Source organism: Canis lupus, chromosome X (genome assembly GCF_003254725.2).
Source record: "Canis lupus dingo isolate Sandy chromosome X, ASM325472v2, whole genome shotgun sequence".
NCBI lineage: Eukaryota > Metazoa > Chordata > Mammalia > Carnivora > Canidae > Canis > Canis lupus.
Window position 1 is genome coordinate 81,923,419 of NC_064281.1, and position 24,704 is coordinate 81,948,122.

Consider the following 24,704-nt stretch of genomic DNA (forward strand, 5'->3'; position numbering starts at 1 on the left):
TTTAGAAATCAAGAACAGAAAGGCAACAAGAAAATCTCTAAACACTTGGGAATTATACAACACATTTCTAAATAATCTTTGGACCAAAAAGGAAATCTCAAAGGAAGTTTAAAGAATATACATAGAACTGAATTAAAATGAAAATATAACATATGGAAATATGTAACATGCAACTAAAACAGTGCTAAAACAGAAAATTATAACACTAAATGCTTCCATTTGCAATTAAGAAAAGCATCAAGTCAATAATTGAAGTTTCTACATCAAGGAACTGGAAGAAGAGTAAAATAAACCCAAAACAAAGAAAAGAAAGGAAATAATAAGAACTTAAATCAATGAAATTGAAATAGGAAAATCATTACATGAAATAAAAATCTGGTTCCTTGAAAAAACGGATATATAATTTTGACAAATCTCTAGCAAGATTGGTAAAAATAAAAAGAGATAAGACACAGATCACCAATATCAGAAATGAAATATGTGGTATCAGCACAGATCCTGCAGTCATTAAAAATATAATAAAGAAATGTGCACATTTTACATTCATCTATTTGACAACTTAGAAGAAATGGACCAATTCCCCCAAAACAACAAACTACTAAAGCTCACCTGATATAAAATAGATAATCTGAAGATACCATAACCCTTAAAGAAATTGAATTCACAATTTAAAAAGCTCCTGAAAAAGAAATACCCAGGCCTAGATGCTTGCACTGGATAATTCTACCAAACATTAGAAAAAAATAATTAACAATAATTTTACACAGTCTCTTCCAAAACACAGAAGAGGAGTGAAGGCTTTCAACTCATTTTATGAGGCTAGTATTACCTTGATACTAAAACTAAAGACAGTACAGAAATAGACAACTATAGACCAAATACTTTCATGAACCTAGATTCAAAAACTCTCAATAAAACACTAGGAAATTGAATTCTACTATGTTTTAAAGGAATTCTACACAATGACTAAATGGGATTTATTTCAGGTATGCAAGGCTGGTTCAACATTCAAAGTCATTCAGTGTAATCTATCATATCAACAAGCTTAAGGAAAAAAAGCAAATGATTATATCAATTGATGGAGAAAGGGCATCTGACAAAATCCAGTACTCATTCATGATAAAGACTCTCAGCAAATTAAGCAATAGATGTGTTCCTTTCCAAGAGCTGCTGTCAGAAATTGCCAGAAACCACGTGGCTTAAAACAAGAGAAGTTTATTCTCTCACAGTTCTGGAGGCCCAAAGCCTGAAGGTAAAGCTTTGGCAATATTGATTTTCTTTAGAAGCTCTGAAGTAGAATCTGTGCCATGGCTTTCTGCTACTTGGCTGCTAGAAATGTTTGGTGTTCCTTTGCTTGTATGTACATTGCTCCAGTGTTTGATTTTACCTTCATATGGCCTTTCTCCTTGTGTATCTTTGTCAAATTTCCCTCTCCTTTCTCTTATGGGGACAACAGTCATTGGATTTAAAGCCCACTCTAAATCCAGAATCATCTCATCTCAAGATCCTTAGCTTAATTACATTGCAAAGAACCAATTTCCAAATAAGGTCACATTAACAGATACCAGGAATTAGAACTTTTACATACCTTTTGGTGGGACACAATTCAACCCATGACAAAGGAGAATTACCTCAACGTGATAAGAAGCATCTACAAATAACCTACAGTTAACAACATATCCTGTATTATGTCATGTACATGTTGTACATGTAAAGTTCTGGAAGTTATAGCCATTGCAATAAGGTAATAAAAGAAACAAAAAGCATATAAATTGGAAAGGAAGAAATAAAACTATCTCTGTCCAAGAAGAGACTGGAATCTAGATTACATAGAGAACTCTCAAAATTTAACAGTTGAAAATTAAATAATCCAGTTAGAAAATGGTCTAAAGATATGAACAGACCTTTCACCAAGGAACACATACAAGTGACAAATTTTCACATAAAAAGTTGTTTAGCGTCATAAAATTGCACCAGAGAAAGACAAATTAAAATCACAATGATATATTACTATATACTTATTATGGCTAAAGTAGAGAATTAGTGACAATACCAAAGACTGAGGAGGATGTGGAGAGACTAGACCACTCATATCTTATGGGTGGGAATGTATATTGATATAACCACTCTGGAAAACAATGTGGCTGGTTTTTGGCTTGTTTATTTGTCTTTTTTTAGATAGGCTCTGTGCCCAGCATGGAGTCCAAAGCAGGGCTTGAACCTACCAGCCTGAGATCAAGACCTGAGCTGATATCAAGAGTCAGACACTCAACCGACTGAGCCACCCAGGCGTCCCTGTTTTTGTTCTTTAATAAAACTAAACATGGAACTACCATCTGACCCAACAATTGCACTCTTGGAAATTTATCCCAGTGAAATAGAAATTTATATTCACTGAAAAATCTGTACCTTGGAGTTTTATTCAATTGCCAAGTCCTGGAAATGACCCAAATGTTCCTAAATGGGTCAATTGTTACGCAGATTGAATGCTACTAATCAACAAATGGCAATGAGTTACAGATACAACAATTTGGGTATGCTGCTAGGTAATTATGAGTGAAAAAAAGCCCATCCCAAAAGGTTACAAAAGACAAAATTTTAACAATGAAGGACAGATTAGTGGCTACCCATGCTTAGAATCAGGGATGGGGTTGCAGAAGGAAGGTAAGTGATTATAAAAGGGCAACATTAGGGACCTTTGTGGTGATGACACCGTCCAGTATTTTGATTGCAATGGCAGATACACACACTTACATGTGATAAAAGTGTATAAAACTAAATGCATATGCACACTTGAGTACAAATAGAACTGGAGAAATAAAAATAAGATGGGTGGATTGTATCAATATGAATGTCCTAATTGTGATATATTATAGTACAGTTTTATAAAATGTTACTGTAATGAGGGGCTGGGTAAAGTGTACATGGGATATCTGTGATTACTTCTAAGAACTGTATGCAAATCTACTATTATCTCAGTAAAATTTTAATTAAAATTACTGAGGAACCCCAAAGAATCTTTGCTATGTCAGTTATTTCTATCTATATTTACTGAATTAGAAATTAAAACTAAAAATTATTTAAACAAAAATACATAAGCACACATTACATAGCTGCCAAAGCAATGCTGTCATAAGATAAAAACAGAGAGGGAGGCAAACCATAAGAGACTCTTAATTCTAGGAAACAAACTGAGGGCTGCTGGAGGGGAGGTTGGTGGAGGCAAGGGCTGGATGGGTGATGGGCATTAAGGAGGGCTCTTGTTGTAATAAGAACTAGGTGTTGGGATCCCTGGGTGGTGCAGCGGTTTGGCGCCTGCCTTTGGCCCAGGGCGCGATCCTGGAGACCCGGGATCGAATCCCACGTCAGGCTCCCGGTGCATGGAGCCTGCTTCTCCCTCTGCCTATGTCTCTGCCTCTCTCTCTCTGTGACTATCATAAAAAAAAAATTAAAAAAAAATTAATAAGAACTAGGTGTTGTATGTAAGTGATGAATCACTAAATTCTACTCCTTAAACCAATATTACACTACATGTTAACTAACTGGAATTTAAAGAAAAACTTGGAAGGAAAAAAATAAAACTGAAAGTTCCATATATGAGAAATCTGTTAGTCCTGGGCAAACTGGATTGTTTTCCATGCTCATGGACCTGTTTGGGTCCCTGGACAACATTTTAAGAACCTCTGTTTTTTGGGGGGTTTTAAAAAGATTTTATTTATTTATTCATGAGAAACACAGAGAGGAGAGAGAGAGAGAGAGGCAGAGACACAGGCAGAGGGAGAAGCAGGCTCCATGCAGGGAGCCGGACGGGAGACTTGATCCCATGTCTCCAGGATCACGCCCTGGCCTGAAGGCGGCACTAAACCGCTGAGCCACCCGGGCTGCTCAAGAACCTCTGTTTAAGGCCATGCTTATACAGAATAATTCCCAGTTCGGTGTTATTATCTCACCATCACATAGGATTTGAGTTTCATTACATTGTCATTTGTGAGAAACTCCCTATCCCCACGCCAATTGCTTGCTCAGCATTCTTCCTCCTCCTCCTCACCTTGGATTCCTCAAATAAGATGTCCTTGAAAATGCTTTGTAATGAAAGATTGTTGTCAGAATGTGAGAGTGTACCATTTTTGTTCTGATGATTACTTTTTCAGGTCAAGTTAGTATGGTGCAGGTGACCATCCCAAACAGCATTGTGAACGTGACTATTGGATCTGATGTCACACTTGTCTGCACCTACACCAGCACTGTGGCCTCCCGAGACAAGCTCTCCATCCAGTGGTCATTCTTTCACAAGAAGGACTTACCACCAACTTCCGTAAGGACTTTTTTCTTCAACTATTCCCCTATGGTAGTTCTGACATAAACTGTTGCGGACAGTGTGTGCAGGAGTGGTAAGCCAGTGACAATGGCAGAACCTCAGGTACAAAGAGTTTGAAGATAGTTGTTTAGAGAAGACCGTCATGTATGTGACATGGCCTTTGTCTTCTCTTCATATTCAGTGATAGCCTATTATCTCAAATGTGAGTAGGTCAACATCAAGTATATCATGTTTTCTAGAGTAGATAGCCATAGTCCTTCTCCTAGGTGAAACGGACAGGAGTTCTGAAAGGACTCTCCCTCCCTTCCTCCAAACCCCCCTATTATTTCCAGAAGACTCCAGTTCAAATACACGTCCCATTTGATCTGCAGATCCCTGTCAAATGTATTATCTGGGATCTGCCAAGTGATTGGCAAGTGAGCTAGCTCATTGTGCCTGACTGAGTCCTGATGGAATGAGACTCCCAGATGGGTGGAGAAGGGGCAAGGTGGTGATGAACCCTGGGTAATGAAGGACAACAAGAAGCTAGAGAGTAGAGGATGGGACAAGTAGGCTGGGGTGAGGGGTAAAAGATTGCTAGAAGAGGGATGGTAAAAGCCAAAGGAGAATGATTCTACCTGTAAGCCATCTATTCTCAGGTTTTCTTCATCTGGCCTTAAAGATGATCCCTTTTTAAATTAGCCCAAGATCTAATTTATTGTATACTCAAAAGTGTGTTTGTATGAGAGAGAGGGAACACACTTGGGTGCAAGAGTCTGCATGGGTGCAACACGTCTGCCAATATATATCCCCCCCTTGAGGGAAAAGAAAGGCCTATAGCTTTCATCAATTTTTCAAAAGGATGTATTGATCCAAAACAAGAGTTCAGGGGAATTCGGCAAGATGGCAGAAGAGTAGGGTCCCCAAATCACCTGTCCCCACCAAATTACCTAGATAACCTACAAATTATCCTGAAAATCTACGAATTCGGCCTAAGATTTAAAGAGAGAACAGCTGGAATGCTACAGTGAGAAGAGTTCACGCTTCTATGAAGGTAGGAAGACAGGGAAAAAAGAAATAAAGAAACAAAAGGCCTCCAAGGGGGAGGGGCCCCACGAGGAGCAGGGCTAAGGCCAGGGCGAGTGCCCCCAGGAAAGGAAAGCTCCGTCCCGGAGAAGCAGGAGCTTCACCAATCTTCCCGGGCAGAAAGGCACTCGCAGGGAGTTAGAGCAGGACCCCAGGAGGGGCGGGGATGCCCTCAGGCTCCCAGGGAGACTAACAGACACCTGCGCCCCAGGGAGAGTGTGCCGAGCTCCTTAAAGAGCTGCAGCGCACACGGCTGGACCCAGGAGCAGATCGGAGGGGCTCGGGGGGAGGCTCCGCGGAGAGGGCTGCCCAGCTGGGAGCGCGAATCAAACAGCGCAGACCAGGAGCAAAGGGCGCGGGGGACACAGCCCAGGATCCGGCCTCCCCCCGGGACAGGCAGAGGCCGGGAGGGCCCAGGACAGCAAGGACGCTCCTGCCCCAAGCTGAGCATCCAGGCCCCTACAGGCTGAGAGCTCCGTAGTTACTGCGGGAGCTGAATCCAGGGCTCCAGAGCTGGCCGCCCCCACTGTGGTTGTTCCTCCTGGGGCCTCACGGGGTAAACAACCCCCACTGAGCCCTGCACCAGGCAGGGGGCTGAGCAGCTCCCCCAAGTGCTAACACCTGAAAATCAGCACAACAGGCCCCTCCCCCAGAAGACCAACTAGACGAACAAGTTCCAGGGGAAATCAAGGGACTTAAAGTATACAGAATCAGAAGATACTCCCCCGTGTTTTTTTTTTCTTTTTGATTTCTGATTGCTTCCCCCACACTTTTCCCCCTCTTTCTTTCTTTTTCTTTCTCTTTTTCTTCTCTTTTTTTTCTTTTTTTTCTTCCTTTTTACTTTTTTCTTTTTCTCTTTTCTTTCCTTCTTTCTCTCCTCTCTTTTTCTCCTTTTCCCAATACAACTTATTTTTGGGCACTCTGCACTGAGCAAAATGACTAGAAGGAAAACCTCACCTCAAAAGAAAGAATCAGAAACAGTCCTCTCTCCCACAGAGTTACAAAATCTGGATTATAATTCAATGTCAGGAAGCCAATTCAGAAGCACTATTATAAAGCTACTAGTGGCTCTAGAAAAAAGCATAAAGGACTCAAGAGACTTCATGACTGCAGAATTTAGGTCCAATCAGGCAGAAATTAAAAATCAATTGAATGAGATGCAATCCAAACTAGAAGTCCTAACGACGAGGGTTAACGAGGTAGAAGAACGAGTGAGTGACATAGAAGACAAGTTGATGGCAAAGAGGGAAACTGAGGAAAAAAGAGACAAACAATTAAAAGACCATGAGGATTGATTAAGGGAAATAAATGACAGCCTGAGGAAGAAAAACGTACGTTTAATTGGGGTTCCCGAGGGCGCTGAAAGGGACAGAGGGCCAGAATATGTATTTGAACAAATCCTAGCTGAAAACTTTCCTAATCTGGGAAGGGAAACAGGCATTCAGATCCAGGAAATAGAGAGATCCCTCCCTAAAATCAATAAAAACCGTTCAACACCTCGACATTTAATAGTGAAGCTTGCAAATTCCAAAGATAAAGAGAAGAGCCTTAAAGCAGCAAGAGACAAGAAATTCCTGACTTTTATGGGGAGGAGTATTAGGGTAACAGCAAACCTCTCCACAGAGACCTGGCAGGCCAGAAAGGGCTGGCAGGATATATTCAGGGTCCTAAATGAGAAAAACATGCAACCAGGAATACCTTATCCAGCAAGGCTCTCATTCAGAATGGAAGGAGAGATAAAGAGCTCCCAAGACAGGCAGGAACTGAAAGAATATGTGACCTCCAAACCAGCTCTGCAAGAAATTTTAAGGGGGAACTCTTAAAATTCCCCTTTAAGAAGAAGTCCAGTGGAACAATCTACAAAAACAAGGACTGAATAGATATCATAATGACACTAAACTCATATCTTCCAATAGTGACTCTGAACGTGAATGGGCTTAATGACCCCATCAAAAGGCGCAGGGTTTCAGACTGGATAAAAAAGCAGGACCCATCTATTTGCTGTCTACAAGAGACTCATTTTAGAGAGAATGACACCTACAGCCTGAAAATACAAGGTTGGAGAACCATTTACCTTTCAAATGGTCCTCAAAAGAAAGCAGGGGTAGCCATCCTTATATCAGATAAACTAAAATTTACCCCGAAGACTGTAGTGACAGATGAAGAGGGACACTATATCATACTTAAAGGATCTATCCAACAAGAGGACTTAACAATCCTCAATATATATGCCCCGAATGTGGGAGCTGCCAAATATATCAATCAATTAATAACCAAAGTTAAGACATACTTAGATAATAATACACTTAAACTTGCTGACTTCAGTCTAGCGCTTTCTACACTCGATAGGTCTTCTAAACACAACATCTCCAAAGAAACGAGAGCTTTAAATGATACACTGGACCAGATGGATTTCACAGATATCTACAGAACTTTACATCCAAACTCAACTGAATACACATTATTCTCAAGTGCACATGGAACTTTCTCCAGAATAGACCAAATACTGGGTCACAAATCAGGTCTGAACCAATACCAAAAGATTGGGATCATCCCCTGCATATTCTCAGACCATAATGCCTTGAAATTAGAACAAAATCACAACAAGAAGTTTGGAAGGACTTCAAACACGTGGAGGTTAAGGACCATCCTGCTAAAAGATGAAAGGGTCAACCAGGAAATTAAGGAAGAATTTCAAAAATTCATGGAAACTAATGAGAATGAAGACACAACTGTTCAAAATCTTTGGGATGCAGCAAAAGCAGTCCTGAGGGGGAAATACATCTCAATACAAGCATCTATTCAAAAACTGGAAAGGACTCATACAAAAACTAACATTACACCTAAAGGAGCTAGAGAAAAAACAACAAATAGATCCTACATCCAGCAGAAGAGAGTTAATAACGATTCGAGCAAAACTCAATGAAATTGAGACCAGAAGAACTGTGTAACAGATCAACAAAACCAGGAGTTGGTTCTTTGAAAGAATTAATAAGATAGATAAACCATTAGCCAGCCTTATTAAAAAGAAGAGAGAGAAGACTCAAATTAATAAAATCATGAATGAGAAAGGAGAGATCACTACCAACACCAAGGAAATACAAACGATTTTAAAAACATATTATGAACAGCTATACGCCAATAAATTAGGCAATCTAGAAGAAATGGACGCAGTTCTGGAAAGCCACAAACTACCAAAACTGGAACAGGAAGAAATAGAAAACCTGAACAGGCCAATAACCAGGGAGGAAATTGAAGCAGTCATCAAAAACCTCCCAAGACACAAAAGTCCAGGGCCAGATGGCCTCCCAGGGGAATTCTATCAAACGTTTAAAGAAGAAACCATACCTATTCTCCTAAAGCTGTTTGGAAAGATAGAAAGAGATGGAGTACTTCCAAATTCGTTCTATGAGGCCAGCATCACCTTAATTCCAAAAGCAGACAAAGACCCCACCAAAAAGGAGAATTAGAGACCAATATCCCTGATGAACATGGATGCAAAAATTCTCAACAAGATACTAGCCAATAGGATCCAACAGTACATTAAGAAAATTATTCACCATGACCAAGTAGGATTTTTTCCCGGACACAAGGCTGGTTCAACACTCGTAAAACAATCAATGTGATTCAACATATCATCAAGAGAAAAACCAAGAACCATATGATCCTCTCATTAGATGCAGAGAAAGCATTTGACAAAATACAGCATCCATTCCTGATCAAAACTCTTCAGTGTAGGGATAGAGGAGACATTCCTCAACATCTTAAAAGCCATCTACCAAAAGCCCACAGCAAATATCATTCTCAATGGGGAAGCACTGGGAGCCTTTCCCCTAAGATCAGGAGCAAGACAGGGATGTCCACTCTCACCAGTGCTATTCAACATAGTACTGGAAGTCCTAGCCTCAGTAATCAGACAACAAAAAGACATTAAAGGCATTCAAATTGGCAAAGAAGAAGTCAAACTCTCCCTCTTCGCCGATGACATGATACTCTACATAGAAAACCCAAAAGAAAAAAAAAAAAAAGAAAACCCAAAAGACTCCACCCCAAGATTGCTAGAACTCACACAGCAATTTGGCAGTGTGGCAGGATACAAAATCAATGCCCAGAAGTCAGTGGCATTTCTATACACTAACAGTAATACTGAAGAAAGAGAAATTAAGGAGTCAATCCCATTTACAATTGCACCCAAAATCATAAGAAACCTAGGAATAAACCTAACCAAAGAGGTCAAGGATCTATACCCTAAAAACTATAGAACGCTTCTGAAAGAAATTGAGGAAGACACAAAGAGATGGAAAAATATTCCATGCTCATGGATTGGCAGAATTAATATTGTGAAAATGTCAATGTTACCCAGGGCAATTTACACGTTTAATGCAATCCCTGTCAAAATACCATGGACTTTCTTTAGAGAGTTAGAACAAATTATTTTAAGATTTGTGTGGAATCAGAAAAGACCCCGAATAGCTAGGGGAATTTTAAAAAAGAAAACCATAGCTGGGGGCATCACAATGCCAGATTTCAGGTTGTACTACAAAGCTGTGGTCATCAGGACAGTGTGGTACTGGCACAAAAACAGACACATAGATCAGTGGAACAGAATAGAGAATCCAGAAGTGGACCCTGAACTTTATGGGCAACTAATATTCGGTAAAGGAGGAACGACTCTCCACTGGAAGAAAGACAGTCTCTTCAATAAATGGTGCTGGGAAAATTGGACATCCACATGCAGAAGAATGAAACTAGACCACTCTCTTTCACCACACACAAAGATAAACTCAAAATGGATGAAAGATCTAAATGTGAGATAAGACTCCATCAAAATCCTATAGGAGAATACAGGCAACACCCTTTTTGAACTCGGCCACAGTAACTTCTTGCAAGATACATCCACGAAGGCAAAAGAAACAAAAGCAAAAATGAACTATTGGGACTTCATCAAGATAAGAAGCTTTTGCACAGCAAAGGATACAGTCAACAAAACTCAAAGACAACCTACAGAATGGGAGAAGATATTTGCAAATGACGTATCAGATAAAGGGCTAGTTTCCAAGATCTATAAAGAACTTATTAAACTCAACAGCAAAGAAACAAACAATCCAATCATGAAATGGGCAAAAGACATGAACAGAAATCTCACAGAGGAAGACATAGACATGGCCAACACACACATGAAAAAATGCTCTGCATCACTTGCCATCAGGGAAATACAAATCAAAACCACAATGAGATACCACCTCACACCAGTGAGAATGGGGAAAATTAACAAGACAGGAAACCACAAATGTTGGAGAGGATGTGGAGAAACGGGAACCCTCTTACACTGTTGGTGGGAATGTGAACTGGTACAGCCACTCTGGAAAACTGTGTGGAGGTTCCTCAAAGTGTTAAAAAATAGACCTGCCCTACGACTCAGCAACTGCACTGTTGGGGATTTACCCCAGATACAGATGCAATGAAACGCCGAGACACCTGCACCCCGATGTTTCTAGCAGCAATGTCCACAATAGCCAAACTGTGGAAGGAGCCTCGGTGTCCATCGAAAGATGAATGGATAAAGAAGATGTAGTCTATGTATACAATGGAATATTACTCAGCCATTAAAAATAACAAAAACCCACCATTTGCTTCAACATGGATGGAACTGAAGGGTATTATGCTGAGTGAAATGAGTCAGTCGGAGAAGGACAAACATTATATGTTCTCATACATTTGGGGAATATAAATAATAGTGAAAGGGAATAGAAGGGAAGGGAGAAGAAATGGGTAGGAAATATCAGAAAGGGAGACCGAACATAAAGACTCCTAACTCTGGGAAACGAACTAGGGGTGGTGGAAGGGGAGGAGGGCAGGGGGTGGGGGTGAATGGATGATGGGCACTGAGGGGGGCACTTGACAGGTTGAGCACAGGGTGTTATTCTGTATGTTGGCAAATTGAACACCAATAAAAAATAAATTTATTATAAAAAAAACAAAACAAGAAGTTCAGAGAAGAAACAAGTCAGTATGGTTTAGAATATTTGGAATGTTGTTGAATTGGGGTTTTGATTAGTAGAAAAATGGAGAGCGAGTTGAGTGGGCTAGAGGAGGTTTAAGGACAGACAGAGGGTAGAGATGAAGGAAGGTGCTAGCTTGGAGGAGCCACACCTTGGCCAGTGTCATTTCAGGCATGTCTGGTCCTTTGGAGGTGCTAGGTCCTCTCTTTACTAGAGATCCTGAACACTTTTGTAGCAGGAAACACTGTTCAAGGGGTGATTTCATTAGGGCCACCCTCTCGTCAGTGTTTGACATTTTTGCTCAGCATTGGTTACCTCAGACAGGTGTCTGAATCACTCTGTCCTTCTCTTCAACACATGGTGGAACACTGACACTCTTCTACATATCTCATGGGGAATCACCTGACACACTGCATGTGAAAACACTTGGGAAAAATATAAAGACCTATAAGTTTTCTCCCTTGTAAATACCATTATCATCTTAATCATCATCATCAGCAGCAGCAACAGTGATTATACCACTGTTTGTCACCTAGATGCCCTGACCCAGATTGTAGATTGCAATCAACCAAGAAATCATCCCTTTGCAGGTTGCTCTCTTAGATTGTGGATGGCAGTAATCACATGAACTTTCTTCCTTTTTAAAATTCAGTTTCCCTAATAGTCTTCTCAGTGTATTCTTGGTCTGTAGGCTTGAAGTCCTTCCCATTTTGCCATTGGTGGCTGAAATTAGAGAGGCCTTGCCAATATATTTTGAGCTATTTTTTTATGCATGGTACTCAAATCCAGATGTCTTCAACTGCCAAGAAGTGAGGCCAGGCCAATCTGAGTTCAAAAATACAAACTGCTCTTTATGCCTCCTCTGACACTGGAATTTACAAGCCCATCCCTTGGTTGAACCATGTAGGTATGAATTGAAGGATGCAGGGCAGAAGGATCTCATGACCAGCAATGAGGTTTTTCTAGACCTGGAGATACACAGAAGGTGTAGGTGATTGAATGGAATATGGCTTGAGCTCAGAACGTCTGTTAGAGGCATTTCAGAAATAAGCTTTATTAACAAATGTGTATTCATTGAGTAGCTTATTTACTTGCCACTTGCCTCATTCTTCATAATGTCAGGTACAGGCAGGGCAAGTAATTTAAGGTATCTAGGCTTTTGGGATGTCCAGATCAAAGGTGCTCCTTTGCACTGAGCCACTGATTCAGTGAGAACATGCTTCTTGATCTTAGAACATTTTAGATGCTTCTCCAAGTGCTTGAGATTTTTGTTATGCCTGTGCCTCAGCTGTGTAGAAGATAGTGTAGAGGGGGTCTAGCTCTTGGCTTAGAGACAGTGAAAGCTACCTCCAAAAAGTCACAGTTTCTCTTCTTTCTCTGTTTCCATCTTGCTTCAGCTTACCCCATCAAGATCCCTGTTTCAACCATCCTTAGGTCCAACCTACCTCTAGAGAACTGGAGTCCCTCTCCTTTTCCCCTGTACGCTGCAGTCATGTGCCTCTCTCTGCTTTTCCAGATGAGTAGTTTTGGAGAACCAGCGGGAAGCTCCTGATGGATTTTGGTTCTACTCTTTGTTCAGCTACTTACTTGCTGACTGGATGACCTTAGAAAAAAAATCAGTTGACCTTTCTCATCTGTGTAATGGGGCTGCTTACGTACCTCAGAGGTTTACTGTGAAGATTAAATGAGATGATGCTTGTAAAGCACTGGAAAGCCTTCCACATAGTAACCACTCAATGAATGTGAGCTATTATTAGTAGTATCATAACTTACAGAATGGGGATTTTGCAAAATCCCTATCGCATCCATACCCCTTGCATCATGAGTGCTAGGGAATCCAGCCCAACAAAAGACATTTAGTATAGCTGAACAGCTGGGACAGAGCTTGGGTGGGGGGAATCCTGGCCCAGGATTAGTTTCCTGCTTCACTGCCTGCCAGGTTCCTGTGGCTGAAGGGAGGGGTCAGACTTCTCTGCCTGCTCCTATCCTTGAACAGAGAGCCTGCTCAACAAAGAAGTTTGGAGACATCTTCAGTTGAAATGGTATTCTTCAAAATGGGATTTGGCCTCTATTTCAAATTTGTTTCTTCTTTGAGTGCTTCCATGCATTCATGATTTTGTAGAGCATGTTGTATGCTAATCTAGGGATGGCTGGTGAATATTTTGGAGATGATAAAAAGAGACTGCTGTGCTGTTAGACGATTCTATGATTTATGGGAGTAAGATGTTGCCAGACTGATCACTGAGTGATTCAATTCAGCTCCTGGGTTGATGTGGCAGTATATCATGTAGTAATCAGCTCTCAGATCCACCCATTTCTGCTCAAACACAGCACAGCCCGTGCCTCAATACTGAGGGTATGGAGGAAAAGGCAGTCAGTCAGTGTCTAAATATGGCGCATGCAAGAGACGCTCGGGGAAGATGTAGCTGGACCTCTCAGGTAAGAACACCTATTGGTGTACTACTGGACCCCTTCACTGTTTGGAATATCTAGGGCAAAGGCACCAACCTTTAGGAGTGGGATGGGATGGTCCATGTTTGGTAACAGTCCAGATCAGTACAGGCTCCCGGCAAAACTGAGACAGTCTTGAGTTTGCCTTCTCATGCCCATGTCTGGAATTCTTTTCAGCTTCCTTCAAAAGGCTCAGGGGCTTATTGCCGCCTTCAGCAGGGCAGAGGCCTACTCTTGCTATAAGCTCATATTCTCTTCCTACCCCAAAAGGAGCAGTTGACTCCAAGGCATAGTGTTTCTCAATCCCCGGGGCGGGGGAGGGGGTGTTATCGCTTATTGACTATCTCCTCCAAGGGGTTACTTTGGTGAATGGGGACTGCATAAGTACCTCATAAGTCTTCTGCCCAGGAGGGCCAATATAGTTATTAGTGTGGTCCTCCTCTTACTGAAGCCCTCCTTTTGGAAGACAAGGACAGCTTCAGATGATCAGTCCCTTAACTGGGACTCTCAGCTGAAGACTCTAGGCTCTGGAACAGGCACACTAGCATGGAAGTTTTGGGTGGTTTGGTGCCCCTCTGATGACACCAATTTTCTACTTTTCCACCCAGCCAATAACTGGTAGAACTAAAGAGACCTCACCTCCCCATGAGCAGAATAGGCATTGATCCTACTTAGCATGGGTCTTGCAGACAATACTTACTCTTCTAGGACATCCATAGTGGATGAAACCCTTTGCTATTTTCAACACCCCAGCATACTCTTAATGTGGACAACTTTCTTCCAGAACCTAGTGTCTTCATATTCTCTGGCTGTTCAGATTCTCCACACCTAGCCCATCCTCTTCAGATAGCATTATATCAAATGCTTTCCAAATGTTGGCAGGGTGGGGGGGTATTATCTCCTCACATGCATTTGAAAATTAGGGGGGTGTTGGTGTAATGGTTACAAATGAGAGTCACTACTGGCAGTTAGTAGGTGGTGACTAGAGATGCTAGACATCTTTCAATACGTAGGATGAGCCCACAGGAGAAAGCATGGCCTGCCCAAAATAGCAGTGTCACTGGTATTGAGAAACACTCCTAAGTTCTTCCCTTCCCACCACCCCTCCTATCAAAGTTCATCTATTCTATATCCCATGGCCTCAGGTGTCTATTCTTGCTAAACCAGTTAAATCAATCTAATGCTAAGGTGCTAGGGACTGGTAATAGTTGATTTTGCTCTCTTCCAAAGGAAAAAAAAATTAAACATAGACTTTTTCCATGCCTTTGTTCAAAAGAAGCAGTTCAACTGGCAGGGATCTCAGGCAAGTGGCAGGCTGGGAAGGGAGTGGTTTAAAGGCAGGGTTATCTTTCTTTTGGTGTGCTTTCCCTTCCATGGGCAATCTCAGCAACCCCCCATCCCCGAGGATGATCCAGGAAAAATGCAGGGCTTGAGACCATTGCCACTCCACACTCCTTCTCTCCCATGGCTCACCCCTTTCTGGGTAGTGCATGAAAGTGAAAAGGGGAAGGGATGGGTGGGTGCTCTGTCGTGGATTTCTACACCCTCCACGTTTCCAAAAGGAACCCACAAAAGCAGATCTGGAGGCTAAATGTGTTTACTATTTCCAACTCAGATGCAAACAGAAAGCAGACTGAATTCTTTCAACCCTTCTTGTTTATGTTCCAGCCTCAAGTCAGAGAACTGTATCACAAAGCTGAGGGGGAATAAAAAAAATCTTTTTGACCAAATCTGGCTCCCAGCTGCACGGCCTCATGTGAATAGGAACTTGGCACAGTGGGAGGGAGAAAGGCTGTTATTGCAGCTGGCAAATGTCAAAGGCTTCAGGTGGCAAACACACTTGGCATGGGCACATCATGCCAATGAGTAGCAGCAGTTGGCAGGAGAAGGGTCAGGCCAGAGGGAGAGATCGAATGGCCCCAACAGGGAAGCATTACCTAGGAATCATCTTCCTCGCTGGAGGCAGGATGATGAGTGCCATTTTTGGGTGTTTGGGGAGAATCAGGAGGTCTGGTTATCAATTGTGTGACCTGGGGGAAAAATCACTTCCTCTATTGGGGTTCTGTTATAGAAGGTTGAATCAGAGGTTGCAAACTCAAGGCCCCCCAAGCCCGATTTGGCCAGTGGATTCATGTTGGTTGACCAGCCCAGTATTTTAGTTGTCTGTTTCCACAGTTTGAAAGCCTCGTTTGTACTGGTCCTCCAGTTCACCACAGGCCCCATTGTCCTCTGTGATCTTACCACCATCCAACATCCCCTCTCAGCTATTTCCCATATTTCTTTTAAGATTTTATTTATTTATTCATGAGGAGCAAACAGAGAGAGGCAGAGACATCTCCCTGTGGGGATCCCAATGCAGGACTCGATTCCAGGACCCCCGGGATCATGACCTGAGCCCCAGGCAGATGCTCAACCACTGAGCCACCCAGGTGCCATTATTTCCCATATTTTTAATACCCATCTGGCTCCTGAAGTGTCATCAGCCTTAGAAACCCTAAACCAAGTGATTTCTAAGGGGGTCTTATGATGAATGGGTCATTATGAGTCTACATATCAGCCTCTGACGTCTTCGATGAGCAGAGAGGACCTTAGTGGGGGGTCAGGGGGTAGTAGGGAGACTACCAAGCAAACAGTTAACAAGTACCCCTTAATGGGACACATGGATGGATATTCTTTAAGCAGATTTGCCACCCTGTCTCCCCCAAAGGATGTGGCCTGTCAAACATCCACAGCTTTTCACGGACCTCAATCGCTTTGATTTCTAAATTGACAATATACTTCCTTTGAAAAGGTACAAGCCTCACAGGATCATGGGCTGAGCCTTGGCCATTGTTCAATTTTGATTTTTCAAAGAGTTATTCTTCTGTGGAAAATGGAACCATGTTTCAGTACTTCCTCTGTGATTAGATAAGCAGTTTCAGGAAAACATTTCTCTCTCTCTATCTCTCTCTCTCTCCCTCTTTTTCTTATTTACAAGGACAGTGTGACAGCATGGACTTCCCGTAACAGAAAGTCCCTCCATCTCTGTGTCTGGCTGCTGGCTAGCCTTGGGGACTTTCTTTCTCAGGCCAAGGCATTTCCCTTTTAGGTGTCCATTGTTAACCTGCTTTACCTCCATTCTTATCCCTGGCACCTTTTAGTGTTATTTGTGAGAGGGCGAAATGCATGGGGGTACTATGGTATGAGGAATGAGGTAGAAGGGTTGGTGAAAATCCTTTTGATAGGGAAGTTACAAGTCCAGGGCCTCATAACTAACCTGCTAATGTCTTCTAGATTCATGACCAACTGTGAGACTTTTTTTTTACAGTGGCTTCTTGGCGTGTTCTAGTCCTGGCCTAAAACATATTCTCTTGGCTCCCTGCTCTCGGCAGAAGCAAGGTCTTTTCTCCCAGACCTCCTGGCACTTACTATACACCATAAACAGGACTGATGTGTTGGATCTTACTGTGATGTCACCAAGCCTCAGTATAAAACAAACTGACTTACCTCCAGTCTTCCTGGGAGCAGTGGAAACAGGCAGATCTTTAAGTTGTAAAAGGGCTTCCTTGATGGGCTGTAGGCTATGTTCTAGTTAAGAGTCCATAGGATCTTAGATTGTTGATTAGAAAGTAAATAGGCCTGGGGGCACCTGGGTGGCTCAGGATTTAGGCATCTGCCTTCAGTTCAGGTCATGATCCTGCCCCCCCCCCAGGATGGAGCCCCACAGGGGTTCCCTGCTCCACAGGGAGCCTGCATCTCCCTCTCCATCTGCCCCTCCTCCTGCTCTTTCTCTTTATCTCTCTCAAATAAATAAAATCTTACCAAAAAAGAAAGTAAATAGGCCCCATGCTGGCTAGTGAAATGGAAACCTGGGTAGCTTGAGTTTCAACTCAAATGAAGGCAAGAGACCTTTGATGAGCTGAACCTCCTCCTGGACCATTTGCTTACCTTTCCTTAACATTGGCTTTCCAGCATATCGGTCCACAAGACTCCTTTGGGGCAAAAGTTTGTGACTTCAGCAGGCATGAATGGACAAAATGAATTATAAATGCCTCATTTGGGGCAGGAAAGAAAGTTAGTTGATGTTACAGAAGTGGAGGAGGGAGACAAGTTTTTTTTTCGCCTTAATATGGCCTTTGAATTTTCCCTCCAAATCTACCTTTCTGCTTTAGTTTAAGATTTATTGGCCTGCTATTTGATGGAGAATATATCTGATTTTATCTTGACAATATCTTTTGGTTTGCTAATTGGCTTTCCTCTCTCATTATCCTATAAAGATAAAGAACACCGGACAAGGAATTAGAACTGAGTTCTAGACCTTTCCCCATTGTTAACTTTGTGTGTGTGTGTGTGTGTGTGTGTGTGTGTATGTGTGTGTGTTAACCTCTTTGGGCTTCAGTTTTCTCTAGAAAGGGAGGAGAGTGAATTCAATGAATAAGGCCCTTTTAGTAGATTCTATGAAAACATTAATTAATTCCACTAGACTAGGGCAATATCAGTTTATTGAATAATAAACCATCATTTGAATTACACACATTTATATGAAACTAACAAAGTGTGTATGATGTGTGTGTATGATGAAGGAACCTTGGGGATCACCTAGTTTGGTGACTCCCAAGCTTCAGGCCTTTATGTCTCATCTTTATGATGTTTGTCATAATTGTGCCTCACCAGCAGCATTATTTAATGTTTTCTATACTGACTTGGTTTCTTACAAATTTAAAAATATCTACCTTAGTGTCACTGTAAACAATAATATCCATGAAGTCACAGACACAATGTACTAGATATGTGTCTTTCTAATAAGTTTTCATTTATGTGCCACTTAAAATCAGCTTATGTACCTATACTTGGGGAATACATCTCATAATTTGGAGGACATTGCTTTGGCTCCTCGTTCAGATGTAATGTGAAAACGAAAGGTTGGAGAGAGTTCATCACATTGTTTCTTATCACAAAGCAGGTTGCCATGGAGGCATGACCAGAGGCCACACTCCCTGACTCTGTCATAGTCAGAGGCAGAGCTGTGGCTAAAACCCAGGTCATCTGACTCCAAGACCAGACCTCTTTTCACCTCATCATGCTGCTCCATGGTTGCCATTTTGATCTAACTATTCATGATCCTTAATAGAGATGGGACTAGAATCCAGATCTTCCTTGAGTGTGGCAAATAGTAATAATAATAATAATAATTAATAATAATAATAATAATAATAAATTAATCCTGTGACTTTGGATGAATCATTTAATCTTTCTGGATTTGAGTGCCCTTATTTGTCTAAATGAAATAATAATTCCAGTTCTACCTCCTGCCACATGGGCAGAAAGGTAGTAGCTGTCATTGACAAAGCATTTTCTAGGCCACTATGAGAGGATGGGACCAGATGATTTCTCAGGGGCCTCTCTGCTCTGAAATGTTACTCTTCTAACAAACAGGATAAACCCGTTTGCTTATCCAGAGGAGTACATGTGTATGAAAGGAGTATGAATATTCTCTTAGGGAAATCAGAAAGTCCCGTAGTCCCATTGAGTAAAGTCAAATTTTAAAAGCTTATATAAAGTGAGGAAAAATGATGATTTTGGCTTTCCCATCAGGCATTTGTGTTTTATACAGTGAGTTTCCTCCAGGTAGACTCATCAGGTGAGCATCTTGATCTAGCCTAAGCTTACCAGTTGAACCCTGTCAACTCCAGCTGTTTATCATCTGTAAGATAGGCATGCATCCCTGCTCTGATGACATCACAAAACTGCTGTGCACACAAATGAGGAGGTGGTTGTGCACAGGTATGAGAAAGCTAAAGCACCCGACTGAGTTGAGACACACCCCCTTCACCGTGGGATCTGTTCTGTGCAGGAGGGGGTGGGTGGGGATGTGGGTGCTTCTGGGTAGCTTATCTTAGCCCTGGACATGCTCCAGTTCTCATTTCTGTCATTTTTCTGTCCTAGATTTACTATTCCGAAGGTGGACAAGCTGTAGCCATCGGGCAATTTAAAGATCGAATTGTAGGGTCCAGCAGTCCAGATAATGCATCTATCACCATTTCACATATGCAACCAGCAGATAGTGGTGTCTACATCTGCGATGTTAACAACCCTCCTGATTTTGTTGGAAAAAATCAAGGCATCCTCAAAGTCAATGTGTTAGGTATGGGCAATTTTTTTCTGTTTTTTTTTTTTTTTGTTTGTTTGTTTTTTCTCTTCTTGGGACAACTTAGGACCTTCCATGAGCCAGGACAATGAGTTATGGTGCTAATTAAGTCCCAGGGAGTAAGTAACCTGTCTGCTCCTTTTCTTGTCGGGGAAATAGAGACACACCAACAATCCAACCCTTAGAGTAATACTGAGAAATCACTCACAAAACATGCTGAAACAATTGCCAAACCGAAAGTGCTGCCAAAATGACAGAGAGCAGGAGTTTGACCCAACTTCTGGGGATCCGTGTCTCTGAAGGGTGGAATGAGTACAGATGGGCAACACATGGTCCCCACTAAATGATCACTAGTGACTCCTTCAGAGGAAACCTCCAATTAAATCCAGTCCTACCTGGGGGAGATAACTGCCAATCTATTATCTCTCCTAAGCCAGCTGCAATTCCCACTGTTAAATCATTCTTTGGAGTAAAGGCAGGAGAGGCCCTTTAAAAAATGTTAGCACTCTCTAGAAAAAGGACCATAAGGTAAGCCAGAGTTGAGAATTTATTTATATACAGCTGCTCATCGTGTGACATTCGGCAAGTCCTTCTTGCTTTTCGAATGTGCTTGGAGTGGTTCATTTATATGGCATTTACTGAGTGCCTGTTTTGTGCCAGGAGCCATGAGGTTTACAATGATGGAGGCATGGTTTCCACTCTTAGAGAGTTCACAGTTTTTGGTGATTTCTAGCACCGTTCCAACCTCTGAGAGGACAATGGGGGTTTTGCCCCCATCTAAGGGCCTAGCAGGTCCTGTCTGCAGACCTTCGGAAGTATTGAAGGGGTAAAAGTGAAGGCTGTCAACGCTTACCGATTAACCAATTGAGCAAAGGATGCTTCCATTTCTAAGTAATCCCAAATGGAGCTGATTGAGCCATTGTTCCTTTCAAGCTATGTACATCCATCAAAGGAAAGGGTGAACTAGATCAAACCAGTGACTTGATCATTGACTGGCTTGCAAAAAAAGCAGCAACTGGTAAAAGGTGCACACCTAGGAGAACCGTCCAAAGTTGTCTGAGCTTGCCTCCCAGGTGACGCCCCAAATGAGGTTTGCTACTGCATCTACCCACCTGGAAAAGAGGGAAAGATGATTGGGAGCGAAGTTTAAGAGTGGGGTAGCTCAATTGTGCTTATATTTTGGTGAGCCCCATGCTAGGCAACAGGGCGCAGGGGGAAGACAAGAGAATTACACACACAAGCCCTTTCTTGGGAGAGTTGATGCTCCAGGTTGGAAGACTAGTCATTTACATGGGAACTAAACAGTGCAATACATACGCTGGGAATCAGAAGGCTTAGGTTCTAGCTTGTACTCTGCTACTCAGTGGCCTCAGGAAAGTCAGTCCACTTTTCTCTGACCATTTTCAGGTGGAGTTGTAATTTCTGCCCTACATTCACAGGTTTGTTATGAGGATCAAACGATAGACTGGAGATTCAATACCTAGAGCATTTGAGGGATTAGTACTCTATTGGTTTCCTGCTGCTCCCTGGCTCTGGATTGTCCTTCTGACCAGAAACAACCTAAAGAAACTGAGCCCATTTACCTCTGAGCTTGCAAAAAACTCTGAGATAAAGTTGGACAGGAAGGTTCATATTCTTAAATTTCAAGTTCGGAGAATCCTTAGTCAACTTCTATAAGAAGTTGAGAGTCATTTCCTCTTCAAGGCTTTGGGGTCACTTGTTTCCTCAATGGCTGTGTCACGACTTTTCCTTAAGCATCCAGGATCCAGGCAAGGTAAAAGGCAGGAGAGTCTGTGGATTATCTTGTTTAGGAACTCTCAAAAATCCACTTTCTGTTAATTGGGGTAAGAACAAAGGTCTTCTCCAAAGACCATTCTGGAAATTTTGAGACTGATAATGTTCTCTAAAAATCTCAGAGGCTGTTTGCAGTTCTGAAGTTCCATTGCCTATGAGGGCCCATCCTGCCCATCCCTCTGCACTGACAGAGGGCGGGGCATGGGGAGGGAGGCAAGGGGGTCAGGGAGGCCAACTGTGGGGAGAGGTGTTGGCATTTCCTTAGCAATCACTCTTCCTAGCAATGCATTTCCCAGAGACATTCCATTATGCAGTGATGGATGGAGAGCCCATGCATTCACTCATTCATGCAGAAATTCATTCAATGAATCCTGAACACACGTCTGATTATGGTGCCACATTGTGGAGATGGAAATATATAAAAGATAGGGTTTCAGCCCTCCAAAACTTTAGAGAATAGGGGCTGAGGTGGCCAGGCACAATTTAGTTAAAGGAAACAGCAATGAGCCAAGGCCCAGGTGGTTTGGATGACCATTCATTTGAGAGACTTCCATTAGGTATGAGAGCCTTGGCAAATGCATCTCTGAAAAAAACCAGATAGAGGTTTGAATAATTATTTTGTATGAATTTGGGATAAGCATCATATTCCTTCTGCGATTTGGCACATAACAAGGAAATGATGAATTTAGAGAAGGCTGTGGATGCAATGAAGCATTTTCATGGATTTTTCTGAGGCGAGCCTCTTTTCTCCCACCCCAATTCTGTTGAAAGCAATAATGCTAAATGGTAGATCAATGGCTTTGCCAGTAAGACATCCAAGTTCTACTGGGGACGTAAGCTGGATGAAATGTCAATTCAATCCTGATTCGGTAGTTTTAGAAAATATATAGGTTTGGGACATGGTTCGAAGTGATTTACTAAGTGTTTTGTTAATAAAACAATAAAATAAAAGGAGAAAGCTGTGTTCAGGGGGGAAAAAGCCTATCTGGGGCTGATTCTGACCCCCATTTAATTTTCTGTTCAAAACACTATTCTGTAAAGGCTGTCAAATCATCATGGTTTTAGACAGGCAGTATCTAAATCTAGTGATGGTTGCAATGGACTTCTGGTTGAATAGCTTAGCTTAGGGTAGGCAAATCAATGAGATGTCCCCATCTGAGAAAATCAATGGTAAGGAAAAGAGCTAAAGAGGAAAATACTTATTTTCATTAAAAAAAAAAAAAAACCCACCCGTTTAAAAGATAGGGATGGTAAAGTGTTTCAAAGAGCTACAGCTGTCTCCACTTGTCTTCTCGCTCATGCGTACAGGGGGTTAGAGTCTAAGACTGAAAGATTAACTTCAGTACCAGGCTATAAAATGTGGCAGTAGAAATTAGTCCTGCCCACAGCCAACAGCAATTCCATGTGCAAGGCACTATAGACATCATTTTATTTACATAAAGTCGATGTGTTTGGTTTCATCAGAGGTCAGATAGTTTCTTTTTTCACATTTATACAAATGAGTCAACTGAGGTTTGGTGATGTGAGGTTACTTGCCTAAACATATCTAAAGTAAAGCTGCAGAGCCAGCAGTCTGGATGGATCCAAGACTGTGCTCTTAACTGCTGTTTCTAAAGTAAGAGCTGGAGGGCTGAAGAGTCCAGAGCATTTAAGGTATAACTAGCCTAAGCTAGAGTACCTGTGTCTTCAGAGGATTTTATACCTAAGTTAAGGGAGGTGAGTTGGTAAGTACTGAAATTCAGATGGTTATCTATATGTAACACTGAGAATAAGCTGTGAGCTGTAAGATGAATGAGGAAATTCAGATTCTCAGTTTCCCACAGGACTGCTCCATGGAGATGTTTCATAAACAGCTAAAACTCAGTATATCCCCAAATGACCATATCATCGCCCCCCCATCCCTGAAAACATGCTCCTCCTGTGTTTATTTCTGGATGGCATGTATCCAGCTGTCCACATCAGTTACTTGGGAGCCATCACTGCCTGCACCCTCTTCCTCATGCCCCCTATTCATTTGGTCACCAAGTCCAATTGATTATACTTCCTTGATACCTCTTGACCATGTCCCCTCCACTCCTTTGGTTCAGGCACCCCCACTGTGCAAGAAAACCATCTAAAGCATTAAAAATGGACACCAGGGGATCCCTGGGTGGCTCAGTGGTTTAGCGCCTGCCTTTGGCCCAGGGCGCGATCCTGGAGTCCTGGGATCGAGTCCCACGTCAGGCTCCCGGCATGGATCCTGCTTCTCCCTCCTCCTGTGTCTCTGCCTCTCTCTCTCTCTCTCTCTCTCTCTCATAAATAAATAAATTAATTAATTAATTAATTTAAAAAGTTTAAAAAAATGGACACCATCCTTCCCCTACTTAAATTCCTTCCGTGGTCCTCCTGCTGTCTGTGTAAAATACATGAAATACAATGCCCTCCCAGCTATTATCTCTGCTGTTCTCTGGCCTCATCTCCCAATACTCCCCCACCCCACTTCAGAACTGTTTCAGAGTTACTTGGGCATTTCTGGTGCCTAATCCAGTGCCAGGTACACAGAAGGCACAGAAGTAAATGCTTGTGGGGCAAAAAATGGATAAAGATTTCAGCTTCGTGTAGCACTCACCTGTCCCCCACCTGCCAAAGTGGGCTTCCCTGACCAACAAGGGACACAGACCATTTCAGACCCTCCAACAATTTTAGGTCACTCACCCCCAGAGAAGTTAATGCCCAAACATGATTCATAAAGGAAAGGGAAAATATAGCATTAATGAAACAAATGTAAAAAGAGTAAGTAACAACTTATCTCAAAGTATCTAAGGGATCTAAGGGTCCCATTTTTTCCCTTAAAGCTGTGCTTCAAATGTATAAACTGACTTTAGTCATTTAGTGTTTGCTTACATATGGGCTGTTTTAATAAAGGCATATTTTAAGACACAATGCGGAAATTCATGGTCATGAATCT

General features: G+C 42.0%; 1 protein-coding gene across 3 annotated transcripts in view; it reads left to right on the forward strand.

Annotated features, from left to right (window-relative positions):
* VSIG1 (V-set and immunoglobulin domain containing 1) overlaps nucleotides 1–24,704 on the forward strand; it is a 43,778-nt gene that overhangs the window by 11,620 nt on the left and 7,454 nt on the right. The window contains exons 2-5 of one of the 3 annotated variants that reach the window (XM_049107516.1): nucleotides 987–1,252; nucleotides 4,152–4,315; nucleotides 13,717–13,824; nucleotides 19,762–19,960. In XM_049107516.1, coding sequence (XP_048963473.1) covers nucleotides 4,163–4,315; nucleotides 13,717–13,824; nucleotides 19,762–19,960 — 460 coding nt within the window. In that variant the 5' untranslated portion in view covers nucleotides 987–1,252; nucleotides 4,152–4,162. The remainder of the gene's footprint in view (nucleotides 1–986; nucleotides 1,253–4,151; nucleotides 4,316–13,716; nucleotides 13,825–19,761; nucleotides 19,961–24,704) is intronic. The other 2 variants (XM_025431565.3, XM_025431566.3) reach the window with 2 other exon arrangements.